General features: G+C 51.5%; 1 protein-coding gene across 3 annotated transcripts in view; it reads right to left on the minus strand.

The window, feature by feature from the left end:
• The window catches only part of GALNT18 (polypeptide N-acetylgalactosaminyltransferase 18), a 340,368-nt gene that overhangs the window by 90,971 nt on the left and 231,862 nt on the right, over positions 1-17,535 (minus strand). For all 3 annotated transcript variants that reach the window (XM_044752049.2, XM_014844172.3, XM_014844174.3), the window contains exons 4-6: positions 9,339-9,522; positions 7,497-7,694; positions 3,062-3,176 (exon numbers count right to left, since the gene is read on the minus strand). In XM_044752049.2, coding sequence (XP_044607984.1) covers positions 3,062-3,176; positions 7,497-7,694; positions 9,339-9,522 — 497 coding nt within the window. The remainder of the gene's footprint in view (positions 1-3,061; positions 3,177-7,496; positions 7,695-9,338; positions 9,523-17,535) is intronic.

A 17,535-nucleotide genomic window follows, 5' to 3' on the forward strand; every position in this document is an offset into this window, starting at 1 on the left:
TTAGGGCCCACCCTAACCCAGTGTGACCTCATCTTAACCTGATTACATCTGCAAAGACCCTATTTTCAAATAAGATCATATTCACAGATACAGGGGGTTAGAACTTCAATATATTTTGAGGGGACTCAATTCAACCCATAAAAGCCTCTAACAATTTCTTAATTCCTTGCCAGCTCTTGAATACTTCCTTGTATATTCTAGCATTTTCACAGCCACCATCTATGCAGTCTTTCTGTCTCCCATTCGGTGTTCACTCTTATTTCTCATTCTTTTCATTCTCCTTGCCCATAGCAGTTCCCTTCCTCTCCCCACCTGAGTTGTGGACTTAGAAATCAGGAGGAAAAAAGGCCAATTAGAATTGAGTGCAAAATAAGAATAAGGCTTTAAATAGGGTCTCAGTAGACATGATTGTGAATAAAGTAGAAGGAAATTACTGCATGGACATTTTAATACTTTTTTGTGGATGCTTAAAGGACCTTTATCCTAGATCACTGTGGCATATCTGTCTAGGCTTTAGAATCATAAAGATCTGGGGTTGAATCTTTTCTCTACCTTTTATAAGTTGGATGACCTTGAGAACATATGTAAACTCTTAATTTCACAATTTCCTCATCTGAAAAAAGGGATATTATAGTAACAGCTACTTTTTAGGGTGTTTTGTAGATGGATGCAAAGTGCCAAAGCAGGTACTGAATAATTGTGCAAACAATTCTGTTTGTGTGTTCCAAATGGGCAAGGACTTTGAATAAGCTGCCTCTGAATATTGAGGTGAGAAAAGCACTGTCTCTCATTTTTACGCACAATCCTGCGGGGTAATTGAGGGGAGATCCTAGACCAGGAGAGTGAGGCACTGAGATGTTAACTCACAGAACATGAAAGAAAATGTGGCTAACCACGCAAAATGTGGAAATCTATTTTGGAGATGCTCGGCGCTCTGTATCCCTTAAAGGGGGACTGAATTCGAATTAACTAGCCCCTCCTTCTGTTCTCAGCTCGGCCAGCCAACAGGTTGTTGGGCCCCTGCTTTAAAAGCCACCTTTCCTTCAACTCCTACAGCACTTCACCTCCATCAAGCGGGAGGGAAGCGATGGAGGGGGAAAAAAAAAAAAAGCCAGACAACACTTCATACTGCATTTTATACCCCGAACACAAAACCACCCAAAGATTTTCAACAAGCATTTGAAAGCCTCCCCCAGGCCCACACTCCAGACCAGCTTTACAACCTAGGGAGGAAAACGCAGACTGCTCCCATCACCGTATGACGGACTCTCATACGTGTTGGAAGCAGAGTTCACAAATCTAATTCCTCTCTCCGATCCCAGACACCTTCACCCAGGGAGCATAAGTGACAAGAGGCGGTCCTGTCTGCTCAGCCAATTCCCGGCGGCAGCTCCTAGTGAAAAATGTTATGTTTGGGGGAGAGAATTTATCTAGGAGCGCCGCTGAAAGGAGACGGTGAGGATGCAAATGGTGAATGGATGCCCCATGCAGGGCCAGCTGGAGAAATGAGGTGATTATGCAGGCGCTGTCCTCCATGAATAGATTAGCTCCCCAATAAGCCCATGCATTTTGACTTCCTCCAAAGCAATTTCTCTGGGTTTCAGTGAATACGGGTGTCTGGAGGTGTTTTCTAAGCTCGCCTTCAGACAAACTGCTCCCACTGCCAGTCCTCAAAGCCAGAGTGTTAAGTCTGGGCGACAAGTCAGGCCCACACGGTGCCTGCAGGCTGCTGCAGGAGGGAGATGCTCACTGCAGGTGCCCAGTCTCCCCTCAGGGCAGGGTGAGGGCTGTCCAGCAGGTGGGAGGGCCAGGGAGGTTGGAGTTGAGAGGAGGGGGTATCCAAGCTGGAGTCCTTGAGTGGGAAGTGAGCATCAGGAACTAGAGATGCCAGATGCAGAGGCTAAGGCTAAAGGGGCAAGAGTGGGGTCCCTACTAGGAGCCAGCCAGATGCTGGGGTGGTCTGCACGGAGGGCTGGCAGTGAGTAGGAACGTCTTGGATGACTGCCATGATCACCAGCAGGTACCAGGTCCCCTCCAAGGGCTGAAAGCCTGTAGTGCGTGGGTGTGTCAGGCCGCTTAAAGATCCCCATGGAGAGGACAGTGGGGACCATCATGGGGACAAGCCACAGCTCGAACGTTGGGTTTTTCATGAGGATAGAAGCACAACCTGAACAGAGGGGTAGGCTTTCCTCTAGGATGAGGCACTTCATTGTATCCATCATCATATTCATACAAACTATCAGGGGACCCAACGTGTCCCTCAGCATGGGGGATGGGTTCATTTTGGAGTTATCTTTTCATAGGCCCAGGGAAAGGGGCCAGAGCCTAGGAAATGTTTCAGTAGGATGAGAAATTAAATGGTGCCCGTTGTGGATTCACACCATGTGCTGGATAGTCACAAAGGGCCCTGTACCCTGGGGCAGGATGGTGGCTACCTCCGGAGAATGGTGTGAGGCATGAACGGGCCTGAGGGTTGGACCAGCATGTGGTGGCGTCGGAAACCAGCATAGTGTGAGCCCGGCTGTGTTTTGCTGTTTATGTAGCATGAGCTTATTTCCCTGTAGCCCTCTCTTGACAGTGTCTTTAGGAAAGTTGTGTGGGTCACTGTGGAGGACACAGAGAATACCAGAGTGAGAAATCCCAAGAGGAGGTGGCTCTGGGGGGAAGTGACTCTGAGGGTCCCTCTTGTCCAGCCCACCTCGGTGCCTGCAGTCTTCTCCTGGAGCTCACCTTCACTCCCCCCAAGGAGCCTGTGTTTGGCCTTGGGAACAACAAAGAGGTTGTTCCCTTGAGTTGGGAGCTCAACTCTCCCATGTCCCTTCCCACCTCCAGCCAAAGCGGTTTCTGAAGTCTTTTTCTTCCTGAAAATTCTATGAGTCCCATCCTGTGTCTCCATCCTGTCCTCATCGGCCCTAATCACACACACATGGGCCAAGATTAGGGACTGGATATTCAGAATCAGTCAATGGCCCTCAACCTTGATCCCCATTTCTCCACCCCCCAGGCTCATTCGCCCTCTGGGGAGCTGAGCCAAGCTCTGGGGGTGAGAACCCCTGCTCACCCTGATCCCGAGCTCGACGTTCTCGCCTCCGTAGACCTCCATGCCCTCGTCCAGTAAGCCGATCTCCTGGAAGTACTGCCGGTCCACAATGAAGCAGCCAATGAGGGCAGGGCTCCTGCAGGGGTGTGGGGAGACGGGCCAGCAGTTAGCGGAGGGGCTGTGTCATGGCGGTCGCCAGAGGAGTGAAAACAGTGGTACCTTCCTACCAGGAGGATCTGGTCCTCTCCCTTCCTTGAAGCCACGTTCTCTCAGGGACCCTCCTGGGTCTACCCTCACCAGCTGCCCCAGGGAGGCTGTTTCATTGGGCAGTGGTAGATAGCTCTTGTCCTGGGACCAGCCATCATTCCCAGTGGTGCCTGCGTGTGTGTTAGCAGAGAAGGAGTGCGCAGTCTGCTAGTGGGGATTGAATGTCTGTCTCTCCAGCTGCCCTGACCCTGAACTCTGAGCTGCATAGCCAGCCTCTGTTTCTACCTGGGCACCCACGCCAACTTCCCCATCATTCCCCAACTAGGGTTCTGCATGCCAACCTGGCTCCATTTAGAAAGATTCGCTGGGGCTTTGGACAGCCTGGTAAATAATTTGGATTTTTATCTGGAGGGAAAGGAGTACCAACAAGGAATTTTAAGCAGACAGCAGTATGAGCAGATCCATGTTTTTAAAAAGAATACTCAGGCAGCTGTGGGGTGACTGACTGGAGGAGACTGGGTGGAAACTGAGGAATCCACTTGGGAAGCTTGTTGCTATATCTAGGTGACAAATGATGAGGACCTGGACCAGAGAATCTGGAATGGAGATAGGGATTGTCAAAAGACGTATTTTGATGTAAAATAAACAGAACTTCAAAACAGATGACCTACGAGAGTGAGGGAGGAACCTGGAGGCCAGCCGGCTTTCTCTCTTGGGTGGCGGTGGGGTGAGGGCCACTCATCAATCCGGGGTATACAGAAGAAGGTGGTTTCAGAAGGAAGAAGCATTCTGTCCTGGGAAAGCTGATCTAAATGCCTGGGGGACCCTAGGGGGAGATCCAACAGGCAGGGCGCAGAGAGCCGGCTTGGGTCTGGGACTCAGCAGGGGGCTTAGGCTGGAGCAAGACATTAACACCCAGTAGGTCCTTTCCTTATTGAGAGTGTGAGCATGGGGCTTGCCGGCTACACGCAGACACCCAGCCCAGGACTTCACAAGGAGCGAGCCACGTCAGATGAAGCAGCAGGAGCGCACGTGGACTGCCTCTCTGCCAAGAGCATTAACTCACACAACTGACTTTGAATTGTCCCACTGCACACGGCTACCGTTTCTAGCCCTTGCGTAGCATCTTACAGCTGGTGGCTGAAGGATTTGGAGGGAAAGAGAAAGAAAAGGAGAAATAAAGAATTCTTAGCAATGAGAAAACATGCAAATAGACCCATTTTTGAAACTGGAAACTCATCAAGGTGGAGAAACAGCTACAGTATTTTGTGCCTATTTCTTCGGGGAATGCTGACGCAGGAAGCTGCTCAGGCAGAGACTGGAGCTTGGGGGTCCCTGCCTCTCCTCCTTTCATATCACAGCATTTTACTCTGAATGGCCTCGCCATCCGTAGACCACGGGCATCTGGGAGGTCAATCTACCTCAGTCCACTGCTCCTAAAGCAGGTCGAGTTACCCTGCTCCGGTAGGGGATGCCTGACCTTGGCCTTGGATGTGAGCGCTATGGAAAAAATCCCCTTTCTGGCTGTGTGTCTCTGAGAGAAACCCCCTAACCTCTCTGAACCTCTGATTCCATATCTATGAAATGGAATCAACCATAACCTTAAGAGGATTAAATTAAATCATGGAAAGCATTCGAAATCTCTGGGATGTAATTGGTACTCGAAAGATCATTTAAGGCCTTCCCAATACAGCCAGGCCCAGTCAGGGAAAGAACAGAATCTTGAACAGTTACTCTGGGATGAGCACAGGCCGCCCCAGGTAGTCTATTATTTATTAACCAGCCAGGGCATTAAGTGGACCCAATCACCCTGAAAGTGTTATTGATTTATACCTTGCCTCATTCCCAAAAAGATTAGAAATAGCTTACAAGAAAATGTAAAATACATTGAAAAGCAAAACAGATAAATGTCTGAAAAGACCAAAAGTTCATTACAAACTGGGGGCCATTTAGAAAGCATGTGCAGCCTTAGGTCCTTCATAGTTCTTAAAGTGAAAGCACAAAGTTGATTCTGAGTTTCCCAGTGGCCAAGGTAAAAATGAACATCCATGGTCTTAGAAATAAGGTTTACAGTTTCCATGTGAAAATCTCATACTAATTCCTCAGGGATGGCAAGGCTTTCTTTGACTATAGTCAGTTTGAAAGGAATTTCTCATGTCAGTCTTAAAGAAGTTACTTCGGGATGTAGTGAACAACCATCTCAAAGACATCCCTTTAGGACGTAATAGAAGATATCTCTGGGCTCTTTTTATAACTTACATCATGTGTGGACAAAGCACTAAAGTGAAGCTCCAAGGAAATAGGAGCCGAGGTGGGAAAGATAAATTTGTATAACCCACAGTTTTCGATGGGGCTGTCTTCATGTAGGGATAAAACCAGGAATGTTCTTCTAAAAACCTTCCATTAATACCATTTCTCTCGACCAAGTTTTCTTTCTTTTTTTTTTTTTTAAAGATTATCACCTGAGCTAACATCTGTTGCCAATCTTCTTTTTTTTTCTCCTTCTCCCCAAAGGCCCCCAGTACATAGCTGTATATTCTAACTGTAAGTCCTTCTAGTTGTGGAATGTGGGACGCCACCTCAGCATGGCCTGGTGAGCGGTGCCATGTCCGCGCACAGGATCCGAACCAGCAAAACCCTGGGCTGCTGAAGCAGAGCGCACAAACTTAACCACTCGGCCACGGGGCCGGCCCCCAGCCAAGTTTTTGATAAAAACTTGGGGATGGAAAATTTGAAGCTGAGAGGATATTCTCTGTCAAGGACCCAGACTGCAGGTTTCCTACGACCAGGCTACTACACTCAGAGACGAGCAGAGCAGAGGCAGCTACTGTCAGGGCAGCCTTCTGCAAGAACGCTCACTGGGTGATGGCATATTTCCCCCAAGCAGCCTTCAACAGGCCTGAGGGCAGAATTCGGCCACACCAGTTCTGAGCTCAGCAGCGGGTGACTAGGCAGATGGCAACGGGGGCAAGGAATCCAGCTGATCTGGGTTCAGATGCTGGCTCCACCGCCCAGAGCCCTCGGCCGGCCCATTCTCCTTTGTCAGTCTTGCTTTCCTCGTCTTACAAAACAGGGCTGACACAAACAGCTGTCGCCAGGTTACGAAGAGGAGCCAATGAGACTATGTGTGTAAAAGGCCCCTGCACATAGTAACCTCCAAACAAGTATTTAACCCCACAAAATTGTGGCAGAAGGCTAACAAATAGGTAACAGAGAGAACTGCGGTAAAGCTCTGTGGAGTTCGCCTCCATCCTGTTTGAAATAGGAATATAGTTTTTTCTTCTGGCAAGGAAAAATGCGATCTTAGATAATAATCGCCCATTTTCAATTAAATTTTTCATAATCTTTCTCCCTCATGTAATACAAAGCAACATCAGTTTCTAATCTCCTCTTTCATTCCAGGGACCGTCCCCTAGGCCACCTTCTGGAGCCGTCTGTGTGTTTAACGGGCAGGACTCTGCAGAAAGTGTAAAGGCACCTGATCTGTGATTAACCAGACAGAAACATGGGCTGGTGGGGGCTGCTGATTCGGGAATCCTAACCCATAAAACACAGGCTGCGCGGAGTCCTTCTGGGGCCTATGAAGGCACAGCAAAAGCAGAGTGAGTTTGGGATCTTCGAAATGCAGTTTGAAGCCACTTTTGTCTGAGTCCTGCAGGATAAGCTCGAACATCAGTGAGGCACATGAGGTGCCTGCGTCTGCTCTTGCCTCTGCCCCTCCAGCCTCACTGCCGGGGCTGCCCCCTCACGGCCCTCCTCCCAGGCCCTTTGAACCCCCTCCGTGTCCATGAACTCATCTGCCATCTCCTACTTGCCCCTATGAGCAAGTGCAAATGCTACACTCTCTGAAAAGGACTCTCCTCGCTGTTCATGCAGTCTCCACGGTGTGGCGGAGTCATCCGTTATTCTAATGATTTTGTCTGTCTTCACTGGACTCCAGGCTTTGGGGGCAGGAATCGAGTCTTAATCACTCCAGAGCCCCAGCACCCACACAGCAGGTGGCACCCAGCAGGTGTCCCACAGTGATGGGTTGAAATGAGGAACTTTGAGCCTCTGAATGGATTCTGGGCACCATGGTTCTTTTAAAAGGCATCATCTGAGCCTGTGAGCAGTGACCAGAGGTCATTTGTCATTGCTCTCCACCCCCACCCCCACCATGGGGCTGGAGTTCAGGGAATAAGGTTGGGCTGGGAGGGGAGCCCCTGCCTGGGAGACAAGGCGGAGAGACCCACAGGTAAGGAGGCTTTACCTGATGGGGGCCGTGGAGTTTTCCAGCTTCCACCAGGCCTTCGGTGGGTTTAGGTAGCGGCACCACAGCTCCCAGTCAAAGCCCTGGGCGGCCAGCGGGTACTCTTCTATCTCAAAGTTGTCATACTTGATGTTGTCGAAGGATGGCGAGATGATGCGCTTCCGGTTCTCCTTTATGCGGGTGAGCACGGGTTCCGCCCTGAGCAGGAGGGAAGGAGAGACGGCAAGTGCTTCCAAGCTGGACGAACACCAGGTTGGCAACTCCTGATGTGTCTGCCCCGCAGAAAGAGGAAAACCACCCGGCCACCCCTCCAGGGGAGAGCTGCTAGGGCCCCTGGGAAGGGCTTCCTGGTCACTCCCATCCGCCCTACTTCTGGGTTGGCCAGAGGCCTGCTCACTCCTTCAGCTCGTCCGGGCTGAGCTGAGAGCGTCTTAGGGCCTCAGATCCTTGTGTCTGCTCGCTCTCCCTTTTCCACTAGAAAAAAATTCAAGCCTCAAGAAAGAAGAAAGGAACAGATCTGAGGTTCCACGGGAAGCTTTCAACTTGGGCTTTGATTTTGCAAAATTCCGTGTATCCACCAGGAGGAAAAGGCAGATGAGGGTGGTGGAGACAGGGAGGTGGGAGCAAACTCACTTCCACCAGGCATGCCGTGATGCTTTGGTCCTTCCCCATGGGCACCCCCACCCCACGCATTCTCTACTGCCCCACGAGCAGGGCGGCTCGGGGCCCCCAGGGAGCCAGGAGGCCCCTCTGGGCACCAGGCGAGTGAAGTGTTTGCAGACAGGAATGATAAGCTTCTCATTAATAATGCATTCGTTGTATAATTGTTTATTCAAATCAGCTTGAAATAGTAAGTGTCCCTCTCTTCTGGCCATAAATCCAATGAAAATGCTTTTTAAACAGTCACAAATGGCAAGCAGGGACTTCAACTATGACAAATGGCTGCACTGCAGCCTGAATTCAAGCCTGTAATGTAAAAGGAGGCCCCAATCCTGTCATGCTGTGTGCGCACCCGGCTGCTCCCTCTTGCTAAAGGGCCCTCCACAGCCCACTCTGGGGAGGCACAGGATGGCCCTGGAGTCTGGGAGGATGCAGACCGCAGTGTCGTCAGGCAACGGCTTAGGAGGGTGTACACTCAGTCATCCCCAGAGCCTGGCCTTCGATGCCACACACAGTGGGCCGTAGTGTGCCCTCCAGCCCGCAGGGAAGTCAGCATCAGGTGCCCTATCCCAGCCCGGCTGCAGCCACTGAGGCCTTGCATCTGCTCTCTTGCCCCACGCAGCACCTGAGCAGCCCTGACAGAGAAAGAAAGGTTTTCTAAGAGCTAGTTTCACCAGTAGGGAGAATCTCAGATTCTGTGCTATCGGCCTGGCATTTAGGGGAGCCCAGGGCACCTGTGACAACATCAAGCCACCTTGGCCCCTCTGCTCACTTGGTCTTGGCCCCGGCTGTGGGGCTGGGCTTCTGTCTCATGTCTGGTCCAGTCTGCCTTTCCTGGGGGTTGAGCCCTGGCCTCAGCCAGGCTGGCACTCTCTGCTTGGCTCTCAGCATTTCTCCCTCTCTCAGATCATGTCTCCTAGAGGACCACACCAGCCGGAGTCACACCTCATGTCACCATACCCTTTAGACACCGTGTATTGACCTGTTGACCCCTGACCCTCCCCCACCGGAAGGGCCAGCCCTGTTGCCTAGGTCACTCACACGCCCAGATCTCATCTGTTCCCAGATGACTCATCATATCTTTCCCCACTAAGACTGAGATCCCAGCATGCTTTGCACCCATATGCGCCAAAGCGTCTGGACCGCACTGGGACTCATCCTTCTCTCTTGACGGGCACTTACCAGCCCACATTGAACTCCACATGGGCATCAAAGAGCGCCACGACGGGCGCGGTGGCCGCCCTCCAGCCGCTGACCCTGGAGCGGATGAGACCTTCCTGCTTGCTGTGGCGCACGACTTTGATGAAGCCGGGCTTCTGGCCGTTCACCTTGTCCACATACTCCGTCAGCTTCTCCTTCAGCTCCTCTGTGAGGGGAAAAAGCCATCCTTAGCATGATGGGGCAGGAGCAATCAAGACATTCCCCATCTTAGGGTGAACTGACCCCCAGAGAGAGGCACGGGGTCTGTTCCCCTTCTCCCGGGGTCTTCCTTGCTATTCCCCAGGATGGCCAGTGCAGTTCAGCTTTGGGGGGAAAAACAGAGATGGAAAGAGTATTTACTGAGCCCAGCAACTTGCACAGGGTCACACTCCTCACACACATTGTCTATTTAACCTTCAGAACAAGCCTGTGGGAAAGTGGTGCTCAGAAGGGTTTATCAATCTGTCTGATGTCATGCAGCCTGTGGGTGACAGAGTGTGGTTTCAAGTCGGGCCTAATGACTTCAAAAGCCACATTCTTCTCATCAGCTCAGCGGGCTCCTTCTACCTCAGCACTCTCCACTGCTCCTCCCCTGATCCCCAGAGAAAGCTCCATCTGCGAAGATTACCGCCCGGGACCCCCTCCTGCCTGGACCTCCATGTTTCCGGGAAGCGGACGACCAGGAGCTGCGCCGTGTGAGCGTTTGGCGTTAGTCTGTTGCCTGCTGTTGTGGGGCCTGGCTCACAATGCGATTCCCCTGCTTCTCCACCACTGCAGACGGGGCCCGCAGCAAGAGGACCGGCCCCAGCTGCAGCCCCTCATCCCTCAGTAGTGACAGCACAGCAGCCACGCTCACTGCGTTTTCCACAGAAGCTCAGGTAACAGCCTGTGACGGCCGGCTCCCCCAAAAGGACCACCTAAGTGGGCCACACTCTCCCACCTGCACGCACAGCACCTCCCCAGGACTCCATTCCCACTCTTCGCCTGGGTTTCCCCGCACCTGCCCCTCAGTTGCCCTCCTCCCATCTTCTTGGTCTGCCCACACCCAGGCCCTGGGCCAGACCCACCTGGGCTGGGCCCCGTCCTTAGCAGAGGACCGTAGGAGCTCCGTGTCCCTTGGTGCCCACTCTGGGCCCCACCAGACAAGCGGTCCACTAAGTGTGAGGAAAGGGCACGAGGCTCTGGAACAGTGCCTGGCACACGGTAGGCGTGGCCCACGCAGCAGTGCAGTGTAGGAGAAAGAGGGCCGTGTCCAGAGTCAGCAACGCCGCATTTTAAGTCCGCTTCCCGTGTTAGCATTGTGGTCCTGGGCCTGTTACTAAACCAGCGTCTGCTGTCCGTGAGGATGTTCGGACGGGTGAATGTATTTTTACATGTAGGAGGGACAAGAATTTGGGGAACCAGAGGGTGGGCTGTTCTGGGTGGAATTGTATCTCTCCAAAAAGGTACGCTGAAGTCTAACCTCTAGTACCTCCGAATATGACCTGATTTGGAAATAGGGTCTTTGCAGATTTACCAAGTTAACATAAGGTTACATAAGGTTAACATAAGGTCCCTAGGCCCTAATCAATATGACTGGTATTCTTACAAATGGGGGAAATACGGACACAGAGACAGACGCCCGGAAGGAAGACAAGTGAGGAGACATAAACAGAAGAGGGTCATCTATAAGCCAGGGAGCATCTGAGGGCACTGGAAGCTAGGAGGGGGGCCCGGGATGGAGGCTTCCGTGCCACTGCAGAGGGAGCACGGCCTTACAGACCCCTTGCTTCTGGACTCCAGAGCCAATCTCTATTGTTCTAAGCCACGCCGTTTGTGGTACTTTGTTAGGGTAGTCCTAGGAAACGAATATGACTGTTATGAGGAAGCAATGGGATTAACCCGTGTCAAAAGTGCATAACATGCAGCAGATGCTCAAAAAAAGAAAGCCTCCTTTCTCTCCTTCCCTCCCCCCTCCCTCACAGTTTCCCTCACAGTGGCAGTTGCGAGGGGCTGGGCGTGGAAGCTGAAGTCCCTAGGAGTCAGAGGATCCATCCCTGGCTGACAGAGCCTTCTTCGCACGCTCCGCCCAGGACCACGTCTTCCTGCCCTGCCCGGCCCTGCCCCTAGGGTAGAAGTCTGCAAGCAGTGAGGGCAGGGGCCAAGCAGGAGATGGAAACATGTGCAAGGGCCTCGTGCCAGGGAAGACAGGAGGTGGGGGGCACGGTGGTCCTGCCAGAGTCGGTGTGCCCTCCTATGGACACTGATTTCACATCTTTTTACACATGATGCTGGCTAAACAGTTAGGCCTGGAGGGATGGGGAGGATGTGGTCCCTAGGCTGCTCTTTGCATCCCAGCTCGAGTTATGGAGGAAGTGAAGAGGCTAGGCATCCGAGGCCAAAATGCTGAGAGGCAGGCTGGAGCCTGGTCCTGGACAGCCACTCACTTGCTCTGTGACCTTGAGCAAGTCCCTGTGACTCCCAGGATCTCAGACTTAGTTAGATGGACAGGATTTTAAAGTTTGTCTTGAACCAATTACCCACCTAAGGTTTGAATCCCCCTGTCTATCCTGATGAGTGGTTCCCAGCCCCCGCAGTGACTGGGAATCTACGCAGTCCATTCCTTATTGGGCCTTGCCAACTTTAGATGGCCTTTTTTTTTGCCCTCCAAAGGCCAAGGTCCCTCAGCCTTCTACCCATTGGTCTAAGACTTATTTTGGGGCCAAAGAGGGCAGATCAAGTCCCTCTTCCACATGACAACCATTTAGAGTTGAAGAGCATCCTTAAGTCCTTGCTGAGGATTTCTCTAGGTCAAATGTCTTCAGTTCCTCCTTATATTTCCTCATATCTTTTGAGTTCAAATTCTTTTACTCTGTTGAACTTCCCTCTAAATATGTTAGTTTTTCACTAACACTTTTAAATTATGCACCTAGAAATTGGCCTAATACTTCTGGAGTAAATTGGGCTATACAGAATAGAGGGAATTAATCACCTCCCTTATTCTAGAATCTATGCTCCTATTCATACAGTTCAAGGTCACATTAACTTTGCCCACTTTTGACTCAAACTGAGCTTACTGGAAACACATACCTATAGGTCCTTTGCACAAAGTGCTGCTAAGTCAGGCCTCCTTCCTCCCATCTCTTCATGGATGCACGCGTGCGTGTTTGTGTGTGTACCTGCATGCTCGGAGCCAAAACATAGGATCTTATGTTTAGTCCTCTTTAATTCAATGGATTTTTTTTTTGAGGAAGATTAGCCCTGAGCTAACTACTGCCAATCCTCCTCTTTTTGCCAAGGAAAACTGGCCCTGAGCTAACATCCATGCCCATCTTCCTCTACTTAATATGTGGGACGCCTACCACAGCATGGCTTTTGCCAAGCGGTGCCATGTCCACACCCGGGATCTGAACCAGCAAACCCCGGGCCGCCGAGAAGCGGAACATGCACACTTAACTGCTGTGCCACCGGGCCAGCCCCTAACTCAATCTTTTTCACGATTACACTGTTTCTGCGAAGTCAGAACGCTTTCTCCCTGCTTCTGTTACCCAGTGTCTTGGTTATCTAGCCCTTCCAGCTTTCCAGCTTCTGCAAAAGCAATGAGCATGTGGCCTTTGTTGTCATTCAAGTCATCCTTTTCATCCTTTTCAACAGTGTAACCCTTGTCCGGAGCTCGGGACAGTGGGGGCTGTCAGGCGTGCTCATTCCAGCCTGGAGAAGATGCAGCTGACTTTGGGGCTGTCACTAACACATTGTGTATCTCACTTTAACTAAAAGGAAGATGACTCTGTGATCCCCAGCTGCACAACTGCCCGGGGAGGCCTGGGGAGGCCACTGTCTCACAAATGGCAGGAAGTCAACCACGCAGTGGCGTAACCCCACGTGCCCCACGCTTACAAGGCCTTCATGACGGTTGTCAGGAGGTTCTTTAAACGTTTCCTGTTTCATCACTTCAAAGTCATTTTAAATAGAAATTTTAAATAGAGCTCGTAAGGCCTGATCTTTGGCTTTTGACGCTGGCAGTTAAGTGGCGAGTGCACAGAACTTGCAGTGAGAACTGGGTCAGAACCAAAGGACCCTCCTCCCCGGCCCCCAGCGAGAACTTACCTGTCCCCTTCTCCCCCTTACCCCTCAGGTGAGACTCGCTGCCTACGGGGATCGCTGTCACTGAGGTATTGATGGAGAGGGCCGTGGACGATTGCCACCGATGATCCCCGGTGAATGCCACCTCTCTGAATTCACACCCTTGTGCAGCTGACTCGCACACTAAGCCTGGGCTGGCCTTGTGACAACAGGTACAGCAAGCAGGAGGGGTGCCATGTAAGCTCCAGGCCTAGGCCTTAGGAGATCTGGCAGCTTCTGCTTTCATTCTCTTGCTCCCTAAGTAAGGAAGCCCGAGCCAGCCTCCTTGAGGATGAGAGGCCCAGGGAGTGTCCAGTCACTCAGGCCACCCACTGAGGCCCCAGACATGTGATGGAGGCCATGTTGGATCCTTCAGCCACCAGCCGATTGCAAAGGCATGGGGGAGCCCAGCCAACACCTTGAAGAGCAGAGACGTGCCGCCCTTACTCAGAATTGCGACCCCAGCCCTTACGACAGAATCAGGAGCCAATGAATAGCTGCTATTTTAAGCCACTAACTTCTGGGGTACTTTGTTATACACAAAGTTTAAAAAAACAAGATCTACTGTTCTGGTGTGGTGCTGGGGTTAAAATAAGATGGTGAACTCTCAATGCACAGGAAATGAAATCAGACACAGAAAAGCCAGCTCAGATGGTGGTGGCGGGAGACGAAAAAGCTTTGCTTCTTGTAGGAGCTGCCTGCCCCTTTGCACCTCGAAGATCTGTTAACAGGGAACTAGAATAAAGTTTTCTGGGGACCAGCGAGAGAAAAATTCTGTTCTCAGCCAGTTGCAGCCCAAACATTGGCTACTGATTAGAAGAGAGAATTCCCTTAGCCCTAACCAAACAACCGCTATCGAAAAATTTTAAAAGGCCTGAAATACCCTGAATAACATGGCCTCAGTCTTTGCAAAGCACCTTGACCTAATTAGGCATTCATGTTTCCTTCAACCCACGTCAATAGCCAAAGCAAGAAAGAACTGTCTCAAAAGCACTTCTGCATTCGCTAGAAAACTGTTGTCCAAGATGTTGTCTATTATATATCATTTATAATATACATATGATAAATACCTCTCAGAACTTAGCTCAAAAAACAGATAAAGAACTTATGGTTTTATTTATACTTAAACACAAACACATGACCCATCAAATTTACGTTTTTGCCAAGGCTGCCAGGAAGCTCAGAGACAAATACAATGACTAACCACAGGGTTTTATCAGCATTTTTGCTTCTCTACCTTTGCTAAAGGCTTGATTTTCAAATTCTAGTCTAAAAGCTGCATTGTCTTCTACCTTTCTCTCCTACGTGAGCTACCTTTAATTATTTTTTGAAATATCTATGAATAACTTTTAATGAAGAGTCTTGGTAGAGCAGGACAGGCACAGTATTGTGGAAAAAAGGGGAATGCTGTCTTTTATGTTTGTTGTAATGTGTTGGGAAGGGAGACGCAGGGAGTCTGCTCTCTGTGACTTTGCCAGATTTAGAATCAATGGCGGAGCTGTAGATAGCCGGCGTCGACAGAGAAATACAATTTGCACCCTGCATGGGGCCAGGTGTCATCCAGCGTGTGCTGCTCCCCCGGCCCTCTCCTGCTGTCCGCAAACCCCTGCTCTGCTGACATCTGAACGGCCTCTGTAAATCAGCGCTCCTGGAAACCGAGCTGATGAAACGCCATCCGCCTCTCAGGAGATCCCAGGCCACTCTCGATCGGCCCGGTTGGTGCCTCCGCTCAGCGCCAAGTGCAGGCAGCGCTCCATCCTTCAGACTTAGATGCCAAGTAAAAAGTCGAGATCCACCAGCCTGGTCAAACAGAACCTTTCTTCCCTCCCTATCTATGCACCTTTACTGATCCCATAAAAAGCAGTTAGCGCCAAGGGATCACCCCAAAAGACACAAAACGCAGGCTGAGCAGAAGTCTGGTACAATGGCTGTTAATTTGACTTAAACAACTAATGAGATACTCTCTCTCTCTTGCATAAAGGAAAAATAAAGGATCAGGAAAGTGATGCCCAGTGGGACTTCACTCTTCAGAAGGCAGCTGCACTGGCATCTGTGGAGCACCTGGTCCAGGTCCTCCCCCTTCCCTCGATGCTCAGTTCCCACTTTCGCTCCAGGTTGGGGGGAAGTGGGAGTGAAGGGAGAGGCCACCCATTCATTCATTCAACAAATATTGAGCAGTCATTAAGTACCCAGGACTGATCCAGCTGCTGTGGCAATAGCTGTGAACAAGACAGTCCTTCTGGAACTGCCATCCTACTGATGTTTAAAAGGCATGTGCTGTACCCCACTGAGAGAAAGAGAGTTGGGGGAAAGGAGAGAGGGAGGGAGGAGAAAGAAGGGGTGGGGAGAGAGAGGGAGTGGGAGGGGGAGAGATTTCTAAAAGAGAATCTCAGAAACTTGTGACACTGAGACATCTTAGGCACCGAGGCCTCTTAAATGACTGGGCCAGCAGGGCCTGAGAAGCAGCGCCTGGTCCAATTGGCGGGAAGACAGAGGGCCACGGGCTGAAGTCAGAAGCTAGAAGACGTACACCCTGTTACTTTCCCAGTGGGGGTGATCTGGCCACACTTCCATGCCTTGAGGGGATGTTTGGCAACGTCTGGAGACAGCTCTGATTGTCACAGCTGGGAGGGAGCTCCTAGGTGTGGATGCTGCTAAACATCCTACAGTGCACAGGGCAGCCCTCACAATACAGAATCCTCTAGTTCAAAACATCCAAAGTGCTGAGTTTGAGAAACTGTGCGTAGCCCTTAACTCAGGATGGAGGCCCCATCTGGAAATCTGAGCATGCACTTCTGCAGCGTTTTCAAACTGGCAGCAGTGGAGCTGCACCTGCTCGGAGCATATTCTTTGGCCTGCCAGGCACGCCGCTCCATGACAACTGGCTGGAGCTGAGGGAGCTGCCCTTTCGAAGGGCTCTGCCACAGGGGCTGCCGGCGGGCCAGCTTGGTGGGCGTGCCGTCTGAGCGTTCCCACCGGCCTGCGCTCAGAAGGGGCTGCACACGGTTTAGCGCTCCCGACCACGAGTGCCTGCCCACAGCCCTCGGCGCTCACCTTCCACTCACACTGCCAGCTTCCTTCTCTCCACCTGAGGGCTTTCTCTGACCACAGCAGGGCGCTCAGCCTGCCCTGGGGGCAAGTGGGCAGGGCTGTGGAGTTACCCTCTAAAGACGGAGTCCCCAGTCAATTAGGGGAAGGAGGTGCGAAATAAATACCTCATGCTATGGGTTGAATTGTGTCCCCCCCAAATTCATATGTTGAAATCCTAACCCCCAGTGCCTCAGAATGTGGCCTTATCTGGAGACAAGGTCACTGCAGAAGTAATTAGTTAAGATGAGGCTCTACTGGAGTAGAGTCGGCCCCTGGTCCAACATGAGTGGTGTCCTTCCAGGAAGGCAGCCATACGAAGGCAGAGACACACAGGGAGGACGCCTCGCGACCACAAAGGCGTAGAACGGACAGATGCATCTCCAGGCCGAGGAACGCCACAGGTTGCTGGCAGACCTCCAGAAGCGGGGGAGCAGCTTGGGGCAGCGTCACCATCACAGCCCTGCTGGCACCTCGATCTGGGACTCCCGGCCTCCAGAACGGTGAGACAGTTTCTGCTGTTGAAGCCACGCAGTTGGTGGTCCTTTGTTACAGCCGCCTTTAAAAAAGAATATGTCCCACGGGGCCGGCCCGGTGGTATAGTGGTTAGATTCGCACACTCTGCTTCAGCGGCCCGGGGTTCGCAGGTTCGGATCCCAGGCGTGGACCTACACATTGCTCATCAAGCCATGCGGAGGCAGTGTCCCATGTACAAAATAGAGGAAGATTGGCACAGATGTTAGCTCACGGTCAATCTTCCTCACCAAAAAAAAAAAAAAAAAACCCTCCTAGTTTCCACACCCCTCAGGTGGGACAAAGCTGAGGCAGGCTGTCCACAGTCTCTGGGTGGTTCCCAGGGGCACTGGGCCTGGCAGCCCACAGAGGTACCTTGTTTGTGATGCTCATGGCATTAACTTTCCTGTCTGCCCTGTCTCATGACCCCACTCCCTCATCATGTTTCCTGGGGTCATCTACCAGACAAATGACTTGG

This window comes from Equus asinus, chromosome 20 (assembly GCF_041296235.1).
Source record: "Equus asinus isolate D_3611 breed Donkey chromosome 20, EquAss-T2T_v2, whole genome shotgun sequence".
In the NCBI taxonomy this organism is placed as follows: domain Eukaryota; kingdom Metazoa; phylum Chordata; class Mammalia; order Perissodactyla; family Equidae; genus Equus; species Equus asinus.